The following is an 18,722-nucleotide window of genomic DNA, read 5'->3' as shown; positions in this document are numbered from 1 at the left end:
TCACCAGGAAAGTCCAACTGGGCTAAATGGTCTGTATCCGAACAACATACGTTAAATTTGGAGGCAGCAATTGTAACAATATGCTGGGGACTGAGGTTGCGATGGAGGAATGAAGGGGAGGGGGCAAGGCAAGATGACTGAGGTGCAAAGGGCCTATGACTCAGGATAAAAGTAGAGAACACTAAAACACTCAGATTTAATCTGAAACAGGAACTCTTTCCATAGATACAGCCCAATATACTAAATACTTTCAGCAATTTCTGTTTTCTTTTCAGATTTTTAACAATTGCAGATATTGGATTTTCATTGTACAGATGACTGCAGAATACACAGTTGGAGTTGCCCAGTTCGTAGTAGATTGGCAGCACTAACTGCTCTCACCTTTTTGAACCAAGTAGAAACCTGCCCAATATTATTCAATTATTCCTTTTCAGTTATCAATCTATATTGTTAAAAAGACAGTTATAACAAGAAAACAGAGTGCTTTGGACTAATTCAATAGACCGGGTAGTGGTCCGTGAGACCGTGACATTAAGCGTTTGGCACGGTCTAGACGGGCCAAGATGGCCTGTTTCCGTGCTGTAATTGTTATATGGTAGTGTCTGGAGAGGGAGGAACACAAACTTCGAATGGACACATGCCTTGATAATTATTTACCATAAATTTGGAAAGCTATTGCTTACATTAACCAATAGATTTACTTTTCCTCATTCACATCTGCGGGCGCCTGAATTCAAATTCAAATGCTATGGACAAAGTAGCCAAGATGCTCAGCTCTCCACTTGCCTCTGTAGTCTCCTTAATCTTCAACAGGAAACCGTTGAATGACTCTGCATCAGATTTTAGGTTAGCCATGTCGTTTGGGCTGCCAATCACAAAGTTAGCACTTGCTGTGCGAGCCTTTAACTCGTCCAACTCCTTCTGAAAAAGAGCAATCTACACAAAGACCAGAGTATTAGCATTCCAGAGCTAAGAATATCTGAACAAGTTATTGTTAAAGAAGAAATCTTCTCATATTCTCAGGGCAGCCAATCACAACTCATGAATAACATGGGACATGTCATCACTGCTGCACATTTCACTAAGTGGAAACTGCACTTTCATCAGTAAGGGCTAATACTTGTGGAAATCTTTCCCAATCCTCCTCTAATCATTACTTGAAAGCCACTCTTAAAGACAATGCTTTTATTAAAGCATTGATTTTACTTGTTTTTTTTTAACTTGTTTTATTTCTTTTGTTGTTTTAATATTTCCTTATTTTTTGTGAATATTTTACTCAGTGGGATATGTTACAAGTACTAAAACAAATTCATGTGTTCATGCAGTGGTCTGAAAAAAATGTTGTAACACCAGACAAATAGCAGATAATTTGCATGAGAACGAACCCATGAAGCACAAGAAAATGAACAGGTAAGTCACACTGGTGATGCTGGTTCAACTATAATAGTCAGGAATTGGTGAGAATGCTCCAGAGTTTTCAAATAATAATACAAGATCTTTTGCAACTACTTCCCCCTTTCCCCACCAAGTTGATGGATTCAAAACAACTCCAAGAGAAGTAACTCCAAAATTCAGCCGACAGCAGGAAAGCGAGAGCCTCTCACAAGTTCAAAAAGAGCCATGAAACAAGAGCATATGTGTACCTTCTCAGGTAGAGAAGTACAGGATTCCTTGGCACTATTTCAAAGAGAAAACCTTAATGGACTGGCCAGAATGCATCACTCAAAGCAAAAAAATACTGGATTGTTACGACATTATTATTTGGGAAATCTTTTGCTGTCTAAATTGGTTGCAGCAAGTAAGACTGCAACATTGGCTAGTTCTTCACTGGCTGCTGTGCTTTGCGATATACAGCTGTTCTTAAGGCTTGATTACTTTCAAGATTGCTAAAGCAGTTTATTTTAAAAATAACTGTGCTCATACAGCATTTTATTTCAGGGACAAAATTCAACAATATGTCATAAGGAACAGTGACCTCAGATAACAGGATCATGACATTACTATGAATTCAGCTATTTCAAAATCTTAGAGATGACTATTTCTCAGCAAAGCAGTATTTGGTCTAACACAAAAAGAAAGGTATCTTGAGTCCTGAAGAAGGGTCTCAACCAAAATGTTAACTGCTCATTCTTCTCCATAGACGCTGCCTGACCTGCTGAGTTCCTTCAGCATTCTGTGTATGTTACAAATGGAAAGATAGTTAATAACTGACTAAGTCCTAAATTGTAAGCTAATACAACCAGATGCATAACCCACTATTCTCACCTCCTCCATGATTCCCATCATCACTGGGTCCAAGGTTGCCTGTTGTTGCAGTTGCTTTTCCAGATCAGATGCGGAAACCTTTGTTGTTGTGGAGGTCTTGAGAGAAAAGATAAAACAATCTGCATTTACAGTCGTTGGCAAACACTGGTACCCATAATAAATCAGAAGCACCGCAAGATGAAGTAAGGACTTATATTAAAATACGAAACGTAAGAAAATGATGAATAGCTGGTGCAAAACCAGAGAAAAAATACAGAGCTTCTAACAAAGATATCTGAAAGTAAAAGCAGTGATTGACACTCTTCCGATTTGGAGAATCACATACAATTCACTGAATAGGAAGGATATCATTAAAAAGTATTTACAGAGATGTTACCAGGTCAGAGGGCTTGTATGATTTTTTAAAAAAAGGCTGGATAGGCTAGAATCTTTTGTTCTTTGAGTATAATAGTTTACAGAAGTTCATTAGCTCATGAGAGGCATAGATTAGGTGAACCAACAGTCTTTTCCCCAGGGTAGGAGTCTGAAACAAGAGGACACAGGTTTAAAGTAAGAGGGGAAATATTTAATAGAGACCTTAGTGCAACATTTACACACAGATGATGCTAAGGAAAGTAGTAGAGGTGGGTACGATTGAGATACTTAAGTACCATTTGCACTGTTAAAATGTCTAGAAAAGGGGTTAAGAGCTGTACAGTCCAGATGCAGACAAATGGGACAAGCTCAGCCAGGCAACTTGGTCAGGAAGGATGAGTTGAATTAAAAGGCCTGTTGTTACCATGCTATATATATGAGCCAGTTTATCAAGCTTGTTCAACACAAGAGAATGGTAAATGAACAGTTCTCATTCCACTTCCAGTGCTATTCTATTCCACAGAATCTATAGAAAAGCAAAACCTCAAAGCAGCACAATTTCTAGTCCACTCACTCAGCTGATCAAAAACACTCTCTCTCAACATATTTCCCTTTTTTGTTAAATATAAGAATTGCCCAACTCTCACTTTAGATGGTACAAGCATCAACCACCAGATCCATCTTGACAGGCAGAAAATATGAGAATACAAGATGCAAATTGTTGATTATAAATGTCTTCAGAAAGGCTTAATTTGCCTCATGCTCATAAAGTACTAAAGTCCTCTGAAAAATCTGCAGATCTTCCACAAAGAGACAACAATGACATTACTGAAAGGTTGGGTTCCTAGAAATCAGTATCACAAAATCTGGGTTTTTTTATTGAATCACATGCTACATGTTTTCCTGTCAACAATAACGATGAATAGCATAACTGGTAGCTAGCAAATAGGGGGCTGGGGGAAGTGGGTGGAGACCCAGTGAGATTTGTTTTGGAAACTGACAAGAAAGTTGCTTGAGTGGTTAGCAGCTGTAGGTTGTTGGAAACCACTGTTTTTTAACAATACCTTAAAAAGTACAAACAAACTCATGTATTTTTCACAGTATGTCCCCACTCACTGGCAGAAAGCAGTACAGCAGCTAAACTCAAACAAGAAAAAATCTGCAGATGCTGGAAATCCAAGCAACACACATCAAATGTGGGAGGAGCTCAGCAGGCCAGGCAGCAACTATGGGAAAAAGTATAGTTGATGTTTTGGGCTGAGACCCTTCATCAGGACTCCAAAGGGTCTTGGTCCAAAACGTCGACTGAACTCTTTTCCATAAATGCTGCCTGGCCTGCTGAGTTCCTCCAGCATTTTGTGTGCTTTGCTTAGCAGCTAAACTAACGATTTATCATCTTTCTCACAGGCTAAGTATTAGCACATTACCCACGTGATGTAGTTGTTTTAGTTATGTAGCCTGTTAGTGAGATTATCCCTATCTAAGGAATTTCTTATATTATCTATAAAAGGGATGGATTTTTCAGAGGCGCTATCTTTATTTCTTCGCCTTCATTCTCCTCTTTGCATAATTTCTCAGCTCCTCATTTAGTTTGCTTAGTATTTGCAGGTTTGTTTGTACTCTAAAATAAATTGAAATCTTTGAATTAAGTCTGCTCACCATTTCTGACTCCCAGAAAAGCCCTATGGATCAGAAAATAAACAGAGAGCCAAAAGGTTGGAGATACAAGCATGTGCTGAAGCTCATCACCTTCTAGCTTCTAGTTTGAATGGTGACATACACTTTTAAAAACATATCAAAGTACAGAAAGTACTTTACAGATATTATTCATAATAGACAACAGTGATTATTTAGGGTTAGAGCTGGAATTTAAATTTGCTAGCCCTGCTTCAGACACCTTGAGGGTAAATAATATGGAAAACTCTTGGGGAAAAAACACTGATAGCAAAATGAACCTATCAGGCTTTAAAAAACAAAATTACCTTTGCATACAACAAAAATATAAGTTGAAACAAACAAATAAAATTAGTTTCTTTCATGTATTTTTTTAACTTCTTCCACAAAAACTCCTAAGAGTGAATTTTATTCTGTGACTCAGATTTTTTGGATTGTGATCTGTGAATTCCATGAGTAAATTTCTGTAACACAAATGGCTGTAACACTGAGGTCACCTGGAGTTAATTTAGTTTTAGCGACTCTTAGTGGTGAAAACAAGTTACCTGCAGCCAGACATCTAATACTGGATAATACTTTCCCCCCAGCAGCCTTAGGCAAGCAGCCATGGCACTCACTGCAAGGGATCTAAAGTGATGGTTGTGTGGAACACAGCCTATATTATGAAATTTGACTTATTTATTGTTAACAAGCCAAAAGAAAGAGCCCAAATTTAATTAATGAACTTGTATCCAACTTCCACATTCATGTAAAAAAAATCAAAAGGAACAAGCACATTGTATACAAAGATAAACTACACTAGAAACTCATCCCAGAGAATGGTTCAAAGTACCAACAAGGTTTGGACACTACCTCACTTTTTAAAAATATACAGTATTTCTGTTTTTGCACATTTAAAAAAATCTATTAAATATACATAATTGATTTACTTGTTTATGTTTTATTTTTTTCTGTCTGCTAGATTATGTATTGTGTTGAACTACTGCTGCTAAGTTAACAAATTTCACATCACATGCCAGAGATAATAAACCTGATTCTGATTCTGTCCACATATCTTTTAAATATAGGGAAGATATCAACAAAATAGAGAGAGTACAGAGGAGATTTACTAGAATGTTACCTGGGTTTCAGCATCTAAGTTACAGGGAAAGGCTGAACAAGTTAGGTCTTTACTCTTTGGAGCGTAGAAGTTTGAGGGGGGACTTGATAGAGGTATTTAAGATAATGAGGGGGATAGATTGAGTTGATGTTGGTAGTCTTTTTCCATTGAGAGTAGGGGAGATTCAAACAAGAGGACATGATTTGAGAGTTAGGGGGCAAAAGTTTAAGGGTAACACAAGGGGGAACTTCTTTACTCAGAGAATGGTAGCTGTGTGGAATGAGCTTCCAGTAGAAGTGGTAGAGGCAGGTTCGGTATTGTCATTTAAAGTAAAATTTGAAAGGTATATGGACAGGAAAGGAATGGAGGGTTATGGGCTGAGTGCGGGCCAGTGGGACTAGTTGAGTGTAAGCGTCGGCACGGACTAGAAGGGCCGAGATGGCCTGTTTCCGTGCTGTAATTGTTATATGGTTAAATGTTGCATCTGGAAATTCTACCCCCCCCCCCCACCAGCACGCTTTCCCTCCTCACTTTCAACCTATGCCCTCTAGATTTAGATGGCCCTATCATGCAAAATAAAGACTGCGATCATCCATCTTTTACATGCCATTCAGGATATTATAAGCCTCTGTAAAGTCAGGTTTTAAAGATTTGCTCAGTTGTTTGTGGGGAAGTGAGTAGTCTCCCCATTATGAAGCACTCACCAGGTCATATCAAAATTAATGAAATAAAGTACCAATTTATTTCAAAGAGTTTTAAAAATAAAGCTCAATTTGCACTCTATTGCCATTAAGTGCCTTACATTTAAATTCATCATATGAGCTGCAAATGTCACTATTCCAAGTCAAATCAGTTTCTGAATTTCTTACCTGGGTAGGGCAAGACTTTGGAGCAGGAATTGCAGCAGCAGAGCCCAATGCACTTCGGGTCACAGCTTCAGAAAGAAAAGAAAACGATTTAAAACTGTTCTGTTTAGTCAATTTACCCCCTCCCACATTGAAGGGGGAAACTGAGATCATTTGCTTTCTCCCCCCCCCCCCCCCTTTACTTGTTATGGGCTGAATCAGAATTGCAGTTTCTAAGGTACAAATTCTGAAACTGCAGGCCAAGGAGGAGAATGGAATTACTTATATTTAACATAAAAGGATGCCATAATGCTTCAGAGGAATGTTAACAAAAACCAAAACTGAGCCAAATAGACAAATAATAAGATATATCTCCAAGAGCTTTTAAGTAATATCTAAAAGTAGAATGGAGTGCTAGGGAAGTAAAGATGCAGTGAAAGAACTCCAAAGTCTTGGGTTTTAACTACTGGAAGTACAAAGGGCTGGGAAGACAAGGAAACACTGTCTGCTGTCTGGGAGACAACACTGGTCAGAAAGAACTAAGGTGATAAGTAAGTGGTTCTTCGGACAAAAGTGGCCAAGACAGTGACGCATAGATGACCCAAGTTTACAAAGGATATGGAAATCTATGAACTTCACATCAGAATTGTCAAATCTGAAGATGGAACTAGAGCACAACCAGACAACACAGCAGAAGGGAAAATCAATTGTTGTAATATTAGCACTAACAATAGGGTCTACAGCTCAATTCAGAATCAAATATGACACTCCAGTTGTGGCCATTTGTGAGGGAACGGAATGAGTGATTGTGATTATGTGGACGTACAAGATTCTGGAAGGATTGGACAGAGCAGATGCTGATCAGCTGTTTTACCTGCATGGAGGACTTGAAATTTCTTTTACACTGTCAGGTGAAATTAATGATAATTCTCCACTTCATAACAGAAATTTGAAGAGAAAATACAAAGGGAGATGGTGGAGTGTTGCAAGAATAAAGGAACTATCATAGTAAGGGATTTTAACTTTCCTAACATAAACTGGGACTACCACCCTATTAAGGGCTTAGATGTATTCAGAAAGTTTCCTCAGCTAATATACAAAGAGGGCCCTACTCGAGAGAGAGTAACGCTTGACCTACTCTATGTAATTGGATGGGCTAGTGACTGGTGGGGAAGCACTTTGGGACCAGCTACCTTAGCTCTTCCAGTTTAAAATAGTGATGAAAAGGAATACAACTGGTCCCCAAGTTCATGTTCTAAATTGGGGCAAAACAAACTTTGATAGGATGATAGGAGCTTGGAAAGGATGATTGGAATAGGTCGTTTGGAGGCAAAGGGACTGCTAGAAAATGGGAGTCTTTTGAAAGGTGAAATACTGAGAGCTCTAGCTCTGCAGGTTCCTATTAAAGTAAAGGGCAAAGTTGTGAGGAATAGGAACCTGGATGATGAGAGACATTGAGGCTCGGGCAAGGAAAATAAAGGCATGGGTTAGGTACAGGCAGCTGGGATCCAAGTGAATCTCTGTAAGAGGAGAGGGTTGCAGGAGTATGCTGAAGAAGGGAATTAGGAAGGCAAATAGGGGGCATGACAGAACAAGGAGAATCCAAAGAGATTTTATATTAAAGGGGAAAAGATCAACCAGAGAGAGTACAGCACCTCTCAAAGAGCAAAGCGAACATCTACATGTCCAGCTGCATGAGATGGGCAAGGTCCTGAATGAATATTTCTCTTCTGCTTTTACTATGGACAAAGGTAAGAAAGGAAGCACTGGATATTTTAAAGTGTGTATATATGTTAAAGGAAGAAGTCAGGCAAGTTAAGACCTTTTCTACCCTTGGAGCATAGGAGACTGAGAGGTAATCCTCTAGAGGTGCAAAAAGATCATGAGGGGTATAGATGGAATTAACGTACTCCATCGTTTTTCAGGAGCTGGGGAATCAAGAACTAGAATTAAAATGAGAAGACTTAAGGGACAACCTTTGTTTTTCTTTCTTTTTACACTGAGGGTGGTAAGTACAACAAAGTGGCTGAGGCAGAAATAATAACAACTTTTAAAAGACAATTGGACAGGTACATGGATAGGAAAGGTTTAGAAGGTCATCCCGAACATTTGGCAAAAGGAACTGGCTTGGATGCATATCTTGATCGGCATGGATCCGTTGGGCTGCAGGGCCTGTTTGTGCACTGTGTGACTGTGTATGACACAGAAAGAAGACAAAGGAAGAACACCAAAAACAGAATGCAAGTTTGGTTTTCATTTTTTGTTATATAAAAAAGTGGTGATTACCAGCAGAGATTGTTCTTGCATCATGGAATGGTTTTGGTGCATGAGCTGAGGGCTGCACAAGTGGCAGTTCATTTTCTGAGCTGGACTGCTGCTGCACTGAGTCAACTGATGCGTCAGATAAAACTTTTGTTGATTCAAAATCTGAGAACCTACAATGGAAAACACCATCATTACTGTTGAAACTACAAGAAAACAAAATCAATTAATTATTCATGTAACAAGAAACTGTGAAGACAGCAGCTCAGAATGTAAACAAGACACACAACACACTGCAGATGCTCGAGCCTGGAGGACTCAGAAGATCAGGCAACATCTGTGGAGGAAAATGCATCGTTGACATTTTGAGTCGAGACCCTTCATCAGGACTGTCCATTTCACTCCACAGATGCTGCCTGACCTGCTGATTTCCTCCAACAATCAATCAGACCTTTTAGGCCATCAAGTATGTACATTTGACAAATAATGCGTGGTCTACCCCATATTGCACTGTATCATTTAAAAAAGGGAGGCAGAGAACAAGAGAACCAAAGAGGAGAAGGCAGTTCTTAACATTGAGATATATTTATAACCTTTAAGGAAATCAAGTATTCTGGGGGCAAACAGGAAGGTGAAGTGGAAGCCAAGATTAAATCAGTTTGGGGCGGCACATGGCCGACCACTGTTCTCAGCTCTTACAGTGATGAATGAGGGGCTGAGTGGCCTCCTCCTGTTCCTACATTAAAATTGGAGCATTTTTTCCAAAAGCTGTAAGATGATGTGATACAAGTCCTTAAGCATAAAAACTAAAAGGGTAGATATTTCTACATGGGAGACACTCAAGACTCAACAATATGATAGCATTAAGGGATTCAGAAAAAGAAATTATTTACCTAATTAAAGGAATTCATTACCACAACATTGATAAAATATCTGGGAAAACAGAGGATTTGCTGATTTCATGAGGATGATTATTGGAAGACCCACCTATATAAATGGCCAATTGTTTGAAATGAACTCAATGTAACTCCACAAACTACTTAAGAAAAAACACAGGATAGAACTTACCGAACAAACTTGGGAGAGGCAAGAGCCTTTTGTTTTTGAATGTCATTTACATCAGAGTCCCAGGAAGAACTGGAACCAAGAGTATTAGAGGGAAACCAGTCTGTGGTAGGTGTGGCAGAAGTTCCACTCTCAACATTGGTGCCATCTGCAGGACCTGCTTCGGGATGCGTTATTGTAGCCTGAGGTGCCATTGTGTTATTTGAAAAGCGGGCTAAAGCAGGCAAGCCCAATGACGGGAAAGCAGGTGACTGATGAGCAGCAGCAGGCTGCACGATTTTTGAAGAGGGTCGTGACGGTGCAGTTGAAGTCTGCGGCGGCGACAATACAGGAGCAGGGGCTGATGTTTGAGCTACAAGGAAAATAAAGTGTTCCAAATTCACATTAAAATTCATACGTTTCCAAAGTAACTAAGTATAAGCCTTGCTGAAAATTCAAATAATTTATCTCCATTCACCAATACTCTGCAGATTTTGAAACAATATTAAATTTCCCCATAAACTTCACCACCGAAACAAGCTCCTTTGTTTCTCTCATCTCCTCACATAACTCATGCCCCTTCTCCCAGGTGACATTCTGAATAAGCCTGTCACCACACTTTGCAAGGCCTCAGAATAAGTGGTTTATTACTCTTGCATCCTGAATCATTTTAAAAGTTCCACAACTCTGTCAATAAGGTAGCATCATTGTCCCTAAATTGGATGATCAGGAGTTTCAGTCTCATTCCAGAGATCTAAGCAAAAACCTAGGCTGACATACAATTTCAGAGCAACCAAAATATGGATTAATTTTTAAACTGTGACCCAATCTAACCTCAGATGAACAGTTTACATCATACTACTGAGAAAAAACAAAACATAGAAATTCTGCCTTACATACTGACTAATATTCACACAAAACCAAAACAACTCACCTTTAACACATTGCTGGCTATGGGAGCTTGTGCTTAAATTAGTTGCTGCATTCTCACATCACCAATGCTGACACCAAAAGATTAAAACTGACCCCAAGAGAAACTCTCGTACTCTTAAAGAATTACCATGGCTCAGAAGTTATTAAACCCATCATCCCAGGCTACCTCTATAGCATAATTCAAAATCGTCCTTTTCCCCATTCTTCCCCTGCAAATAATTCTTATTCAAGTGCCTATCCAATTCATTTATCAAAGTCCTGACAGGCTCAGTTTCCACCAACCTTACAGGCAATGCTCTGAGCAACACCATCAACTTCATCTTAACTTTGCAGATAAAATCCTTCATTCCTTGCAAAACACCTGAGCACCTTTTACTTTCATGTGAGGGCACTCGCAGCCAATTAAGTTAATGACGTGCTTGTAAGAAACCATCCCTGAATGTGAAGTACTTCCTCACTATTGCTTTGGCAACAGCATGGAGTCAATTCTTTTTATTACTGGTACATTGGTTCAATCTAAAAGGTGATAACAAATGTGAAAAATCACTTCATGTAACAAGCAAATGAACTTTTCTTTGTGCACAAAGGTCTGTTTTGTGAATTTCTGCTGCTTTCTATAAATTTAGTACATACTTGAGGGAGGTTCTCGCTCTCCTTCGAGACGTGGACATACTGATGGCTTCACTACTGATTTCACTCCGGGGTTGTAGTTGAGCATGTGGAATGGACAAAGGAGCCCTTCGGTTGTGAGCAGCATCAAGATAGGAGAAGGAGCATAAATCTTCTCATCACCTACAAAACCATCAAATGAATCAATTTCAAAACTTGCAAAAGAGATAGGATTTCTACTAATCAAACTATTAGATCAAATCTACGTTCATTTTATTTAGAACTGACTTAAATGATAACAACATGAAAACAACTATTAAATATTAACAAAAAATAAATTACATTTCATGCCTACACTTACTGAATACTTGAATCTTGTACAGTTGTATCATTTTCCCTCATGTCTTTAAACATTCAAATTTGCTGCGTGCCCTGAGAGTCAAAATTATTTTTCACACTATTCCCATAACGGACAAGAAACTAAAGAACACATTACTACTACAAATGTGACAAAATACTGATACACTTTGATAAATTATATGGAACCATCGATTATTATGATGCCAAGAGAAATAAATAGGTAAAAATCCACATTTACAAAGGATATTTAACAGCTCATAATTTCACGAAATACTGTACACTCACTCCCTTGAGTTCAATCATCATTGTAATGAGTGAATCAAGGCAGCATATTTGTTCTTATTCAATACCGTCCCATTGCTCTCACACCCATCATCATGAAGTGTTTCGAGAGGCTTGTCATGAGGCACATAAAGACCCTGCTGCCCACCTCACTGGACCCCTGCAGTTCGCGTATCGTCCCAACCGCTCAACAAATGACGCCGTCACCACCACCCTCCACCTGGCCCTCACCCACCTGGACAAAAAAGACACACACATTCAAATGCTGTTCATAGACTTCAGTTCAGCATTCAATACAATCATTCCTCAGCACCTGATTGGAAAGCTGAAACTGCTGGGCCTGAACACCTCCCTCTGCAACTGGATCCCAGACTTCCTGACTGGGAGACCTCAGTCAGTCCGGATCGGGAGCAGCATCTCCAACACCATCACACTGAGCACGGGGGCCCCCCAGGGCTGTGTGCTCAGCCCACTGCTGTTCACTCTGCTGACCCACAACTGTGCAGCAATACACAGCTGAAACCACATCATCAAATTCGCTGATGACACAACCGTGGTGGGTCTCGGGTCTCATCAGCAAGAACGATGAGTCAGCATACAGAGAGGAGGTGCAGTGCTAACAGACTGGTGCAGAGCCAACAACCTGTCTCTGAATGTGAACAAAAGAGATGCTCAGGAGAGCACGGAGCGACCACACTCCGCTGAACATTGACAGCTCCTCCATTGAGATCGTTAAGAGCACCAAATTTCTTGGTGTCCACCTGCCAGAGAATCTCACCTGGTCCCTCAACACCAGCTCCATAGCCCAGCAGCATCTCTACTTTCTGCGAAGGCTGAGAAAAGTCCATCTCCCACCCCCCCCATCCTTACCACATTCTACAGAGGATGTATCGAGAGCGTCCTGAGCAGCTGCATTACTGCCTGGCTTGGGAATTGCACCGTCTTGGAACACAAGACCCTGCAGCGGATAGTGAGGTCAGCTGAAAAGATCATTGGGGTCTCTCTTCCCGCCATTGCAGATATTTACACCACACACTGCACCCACAAAGCTAACAGCATTGTGAAGGACCCCACTCTTCTCTCTCCTGCCATCTGGCAAAAGGTATCGAAGCATTCCGGCTCTCACGACCAGACTGTGCAACAGTTTCTTCCCCCAAGCCACCAGACTCCTCAATACTCAGAGTCTAGACTGACATCTACATCATTTATTATTATATTGTAAATTGTCCTCTACTGTACCTATTGTCTTGTTTATTAATTATTGCACTGCCCTGCACTGTTTTGTGCACTTTATGTAGTCCTGTGCAGGTCTGTAGTCTAGTGCAGTTTTTATGTTGTTTTTCGTAGTCTGGTGTAGCCTTGTGCTGTCTCACATAGTCTAGTGTAGTTTTGTGCTGTTTCATGTAGCACCAGGGTCCTGGAGGAACGCTGTTTCGTTTTTACTGTGTACTGTACCAGCAGTTTATTGTCGAAATGACAATAAACTTGACTTGACTTCATTCCAACAGCAATGAATACATTATCAATTTTAGTATTTCCTTGTAACATTGAAAGAAGATTTTCAGTCTATCAAGTCCATGCTGGCCCTCAGAAGAATTTCACTGATGTGACTGCCCCTGAAGAGTCTTGAACTTGAAATAATAACACAGCTTCGCTTTCCAAAGATGCTACTTGATCTGCTGAATGCTTCCAGTAGTTTCTTTTTTATAATATCTCCGGCATCCATATTCAATCTCTTTTCCAACACTATTCCGCTGTAGCCTATTCTCACTCACGTTACTGAGGAAAAGCAGCCTAATTTTAAGGACTATTTCATCCAGACTTGAAAAGAACAGGGCTGTTTCTCAGCCATATTCTACTCCAGAAGGGTGGACACTGGCTAAAGAATTTCACAGAAGAAAATAGCAATAGGTTGAGCCGTAGACAGCTGCTCAAAGCACTTGGGACATCAACCTGTACTATATGATTTAAGTGAGACCCTATGTAGTTGCAGCATGCAGTTTTGCAGAAAGGGGGCAGCATTATTCACCTAAGATTACACTGCAGCACCAACTAGTGCATGATATTTACACTCCCACAACCCTCCTTCTGATAGACGTATGCCTATGATTGAGAGGTCCAGTTATGTTACAGGAACAGAATAACTCTGACCAAATTAGGGTGTGAGCAAAGGAAAGAAGTTTACTTTTACAGATGAGGAGGTGCAAAGACCTTTCTATGAACAAGCTCTTAAATGGATCTACACCCTTGCCTCAATGATCAAGATGTTTTATCGCCCCTCTTCTGACAACTGAACATACCATTCCAACCTATAAACAATACACAAAACTCACCAACTTTGACGGGATTTTGACTGGTGATATCAATACTAACTCCAACAGGCATGGTGTCATCACTGTTTTCGGTCACGGGAAGTTCTGCCCGAGCTGCATCTTCAAGGACCCAAACCTCCCAGCTGACCTGAACATAGAGGCTCACAGATTTAGAACTTGCAACACCAAAACAGGGTATTCAACAAGACTGTACCACTACTTGTATCCTACAAGAACTTTGATGTTATCGTAATCATATCCTGCCAGCTTGTCATTCATTTCCTTTCATCCGACTTCTCCCTTCAATTTGCTTATGCAAATTGTTTTAACTTCTACACAAAGCCAGTCCCACCAACTACCTTTCACAGGCAAAGAGTTTTCAGAGATTTAAAAACCCCACTTAAATTACTCATTTTACATTGATATCCTGTCACTTTGTTCTATCCCACAAATCATATTTTAAAAATCTACCCTATCAATCTCATTCCAAGCTTTAAATGTTTCATTCAACCTGCCTTTTTAAGATTAAATGCTCAATCCACTCTCATTCCAGTACTTTCTCAATCATTACAAAAATTAATGCCAATTATTTAAAAAAAAGCTTTTTAAAAGAAAATTTACCTTGTCCTGTTGCCGAGCAATGACATTGACTTCAATGGATGCAGCTGAAGCAGCAACAAGAAGATCCCTGGGAAATAATACAGAGTCAATAGCCTCTAACAGCTAGACTGCAACTCAAGCAGAATTTCCCCAGATTCTCGACATTAATGATATACATTTAATAGACATTTACCCTGCAAATAATAAACCAACACGTCAATGAACATTAACTTAAGTAAAGTTGATTAAAGTGGCAAACATATGGAAATGTATGCCAAACTTGCTGAATTTGCAAAAAAAATGAAATAGCTCTTTTGGATCCTGATTGCAGAAATATCACCCTCAAAACATTCTCTATGTTTTAGTACAAATTACATTCAAAGATTGGAACTGAACTCAACCTACAAACATCTTTCTCAAAGGTCCAAGTGTTATCCATTTGGAATATACCAAGTTCAGCATTGACCAAAGGAACTAAACCCATTCAGGACTGTTTCAGAGGTGCAATATATAGGTCCTTAAATCAAGAAAGGAGAGACATACTCACTACTTCTGAACATATTCAACAAGTGCCATAGCTATGAAGATCAGTGACAGAACAAACCTTTCCTATGATGTTAATAGACATAAGGTTCAATCCCCAAGCAGGATGAAACTTTATTGATAATTGGAACATGCTTGCTGGTTGAGATGCTACTTAGTCAATAGATATGAAAATTATATCATTCACACACCAGTTTTCAATGTAGTGAAGATAGTAATGGTGCTGTCTCTCTGTTGTCACTCCATAACACAGTTCACTAAACTTCAAAAATTGGTCCTCTTTCTTCTCATCCTTTTTCTGGGGTGGGGGGAAAAAAAAACTTTATTGTAAAACTATGTACACAATTTTACTTTAAACTATGCATATGGCATAAAATGTCTGGACACAAGGATAGAAAACACTAATTTTCATTTTCATTAGTTATTTTATGGTTACATCAAAGACATGTTTGGCAAATTCAAATAAAGAAAATGTTGTAATAATTAAAGTCTCATTCAAGTTCAGCCATCTTGCATTGGATCTGATCAAAGTCATGTGGTCTCGTTCACAACTCTTGCTGTTGCTTTCATGGCCTGGTATGAAACACCACGCTTGAAAGGAAAAGCCTACGAAAAGTAGTGGATACAGACCAATCCATCAGAGGTGAAGCTCTCCCCACCATTGAGCACATCTACAAGGAGTGCTGTACCAGGAAAGCAACATCCATCATTAAGGCCTCCCACCACCAAACCCATGCTTTCTTCTTGCTGCTAGGAAAGGAGGTACCACACCTCCAGTTTCAGAACAGTTATTACCCCTCAACCATCAGGCTCCTGAACCAGTGGATAACTTCACTCACACCAACATTGAACCGATTACACAACTGATGGACTCGCTTTCAAGGACTCTCCAACTCGTGCTCTCAATATTACTTATTTATTATCATTATTTTGTTTTATATATATGCACAATTTGTTGCCGATTGCACTTTGGTTGTTTGTCCGTCTTTGTGTGCAGTTTTTCAATGATTCTATGTTTCTTTGTATTTACAGTAAATGCCCATGAGAAAATGAAATTCAAGGTAATATATATGGTGACAAAAATGTACCTTGATAACAAATTTACTTTGAACTTTGGATTCTCACTATTGTTGCAAATCCAGCCTGCTTTTCACTTCGCAAAGATATAGAACTCCTTAATTTCCCTCTGGTTAAAGAACAACAATGTATTTCATGCCCTTGGAACTTCAGAGCATCTCCACTAGCACGGTGCGGGTAACCTTGGGGCTTCAGTGTAGTTGATGTAGATTAAACAGTTTCCCTGTCTGAAGATTAGCTCCAATGCACCAGAAGCTTGTTGGAGATAAGATACAACATTGCAGCAAGAAAGATCGAGGACTGATGCAGCTTTGATTGATGCATTCAATCAATGCCAATTTGCACACTACTAAGGAAGAAACCCAAGAAATTATCAATCATTTAATTTGAATCCATATTTCTCCCTCCCCCCAGAATCTCCTCCTTCCACAGCACTGGATCCTTTCTGCTGATACTTCAGGTTTAACTCCAGCCCAAAGGACCTTAAAACCCAGACACCCAGCATGCAACAAGGCTGAGACAACAATGTCAAATGTCCTATTTGCATAAATCTCCATTATTATTACACTCCTCTGCATTCACCAACTTAAATGGTCCACTACACTAAATGGATGGTCAGTTTGCTTAGCCTCCCTGCAGGGTCCACTCTTATTCATCCGAGGTCACAAATATTTAACAAGTGCATAGGAGGATATTCTCCCGATGATACCTGCTTAATCCCTCGTCCTTGTCTCACTTGGAGTGACACCACCTTGAGTGAGCAATCCTGCAGGTTATAATACAAGGCACAGAACCTCGTGAAACAAATCTCAAACAGCAGCTTATCAATTCGAAACCCAAGTTCTTTGAGCTTGTTCACGTTATCTTCACCTCCGTATACTAGAGTTGCAATATATCACTGACCCGCCATGCCATCATCACTGAATTACTTAATGGATTTGTTTAATTATTTCAATATTAAGCTGCACATCTGCCCTGACCAGGCCCACCTTCTTACTCAACTATATACTCTGTAGACCTGGCACTCGGTCAACAATGCAGGCCACACAAATATTGGATAAACCTTCCACACTTCTTAGGCATGGATTTTTTTTTCATTCAATTGAGATAGAAAGGACACCAAACTTAAGTCTTATCCAAAAAAGAGCATCACTTATGCATTGCAGAAGTCAAGGGTCACTTTGGAATACAGTCTTAATTTTCAGGACTGGGATAGCTGGAGGATAGTACCAGAACAAAGTACATTCATTTCGAAAGTGCTTTGAACTTGGTAAAAGCTTATGACATTTTTATGTTAGAAAAATAGATGACCTACAAACAGAGCCTGGCTGGAAAGAGACCAAATATTCCCATAAAAAATACCTACCGCTAAGGAAATAATCACAAGTTCAGGAGGGGTTTCCAAGGATCCATCTGCAGCTACAAACACGACAGTGAAGACATATGTACTGATCCAGTGTATATCCAAAACTGCAAAAGGAAAAGTAACAGATTTATAAATAAGCAACTCTTAAATAGTAAAACAGATGTTAATTGCAAAATATCAAAATCACACCAATGAGCTAACACCTTAAAGATATGTGCCACTTAATTTGAAATGGGGTTGCAAAATCTTACAATCTGAGTGTGATTTTCAGGCTACAGTAGATCATATGTTAAAATGATTTCTAGCACATTTTGACGCATAATGTGCTAATGCCCTGCCATGACTGAGCTTTTGAACCAGCTCCATCTTGCATTGAATAGTTATTTAAAAAGATGTGCAAAAAGAAATTCTGCACATATGTGAGATTCAAGCATACTAAGGGCCTCAAATACTAAAACAGAGTTGAACTACAGTTAAAATTAAGTCTGTGGTTTTCTGATCTGATCTAACCTAACTCAGGCCAATGCCGCAAGTTCTGCTGAGTACATCTTCACGACAGATGTCATCTTCAAATCTATTAATCAATTACTGAAATCCCTGTGGCATGAAATCAATTAGTTTTAGCTGTTCAATCCTACCAGTGGCCAACTATATGGATTAAAATAAGCAACACACACAAAATGCTGGTGGAACGCAGCAGGCCAGGCAGCATCTATAGGAAAAAGCACTGTCGACATTTCGGGCTGAAACCCTTCGTCAGGGCTAGAAGATTCGACGATGGATTAAAATAAATTTGACAGTTTTTAATTTGCACTTGTCCAATTCCATAAATAAACACAAACAATGAAACACTGATATGTGACTTTGCGATTTCTAATGTTACAAATACACCTACATTCTCACATCAGAACAATCACAGACAATCAGAGAACAGCATAGAACAACACAGGAACAGGCTATTTGGCTCATAATGTTGTGCCCAACCAGCCTAAAAAGCAAATCAAAAACACCCAAACATTAATCCCTCATACCTACACAATGTCCATATCCCTCCACCTTCCTTACATCCACATGCCCATTCAAACGTCTCTCAAAAG

At 39.5% G+C, this 18,722-nt stretch overlaps 1 protein-coding gene across 2 annotated transcripts in view; it reads right to left on the bottom strand.

Moving 5' to 3' along the window:
* nup214 (nucleoporin 214) overlaps nt 1-18,722 on the bottom strand; it is a 103,267-nt gene that overhangs the window by 66,489 nt on the left and 18,056 nt on the right. For both annotated transcript variants that reach the window (XM_073052406.1, XM_073052407.1), the window contains exons 7-16: nt 17,626-17,729; nt 15,374-15,480; nt 14,661-14,727; nt 14,061-14,187; nt 11,110-11,268; nt 9,568-9,916; nt 8,524-8,672; nt 6,262-6,326; nt 2,266-2,361; nt 787-936 (exon numbers count right to left, since the gene is read on the bottom strand). In XM_073052406.1, the coding sequence (XP_072908507.1) occupies nt 787-936; nt 2,266-2,361; nt 6,262-6,326; nt 8,524-8,672; nt 9,568-9,916; nt 11,110-11,268; nt 14,061-14,187; nt 14,661-14,727; nt 15,374-15,480; nt 17,626-17,729 (1,373 nt within the window). The remainder of the gene's footprint in view (nt 1-786; nt 937-2,265; nt 2,362-6,261; nt 6,327-8,523; nt 8,673-9,567; nt 9,917-11,109; nt 11,269-14,060; nt 14,188-14,660; nt 14,728-15,373; nt 15,481-17,625; nt 17,730-18,722) is intronic.

The sequence above is a fragment of the Hemitrygon akajei genome, chromosome 7 (assembly GCF_048418815.1).
Source record: "Hemitrygon akajei chromosome 7, sHemAka1.3, whole genome shotgun sequence".
Classification (NCBI taxonomy): Eukaryota; Metazoa; Chordata; class Chondrichthyes; order Myliobatiformes; family Dasyatidae; genus Hemitrygon; species Hemitrygon akajei.
This window is presented reverse-complemented; position numbering and strand designations above follow the sequence as displayed.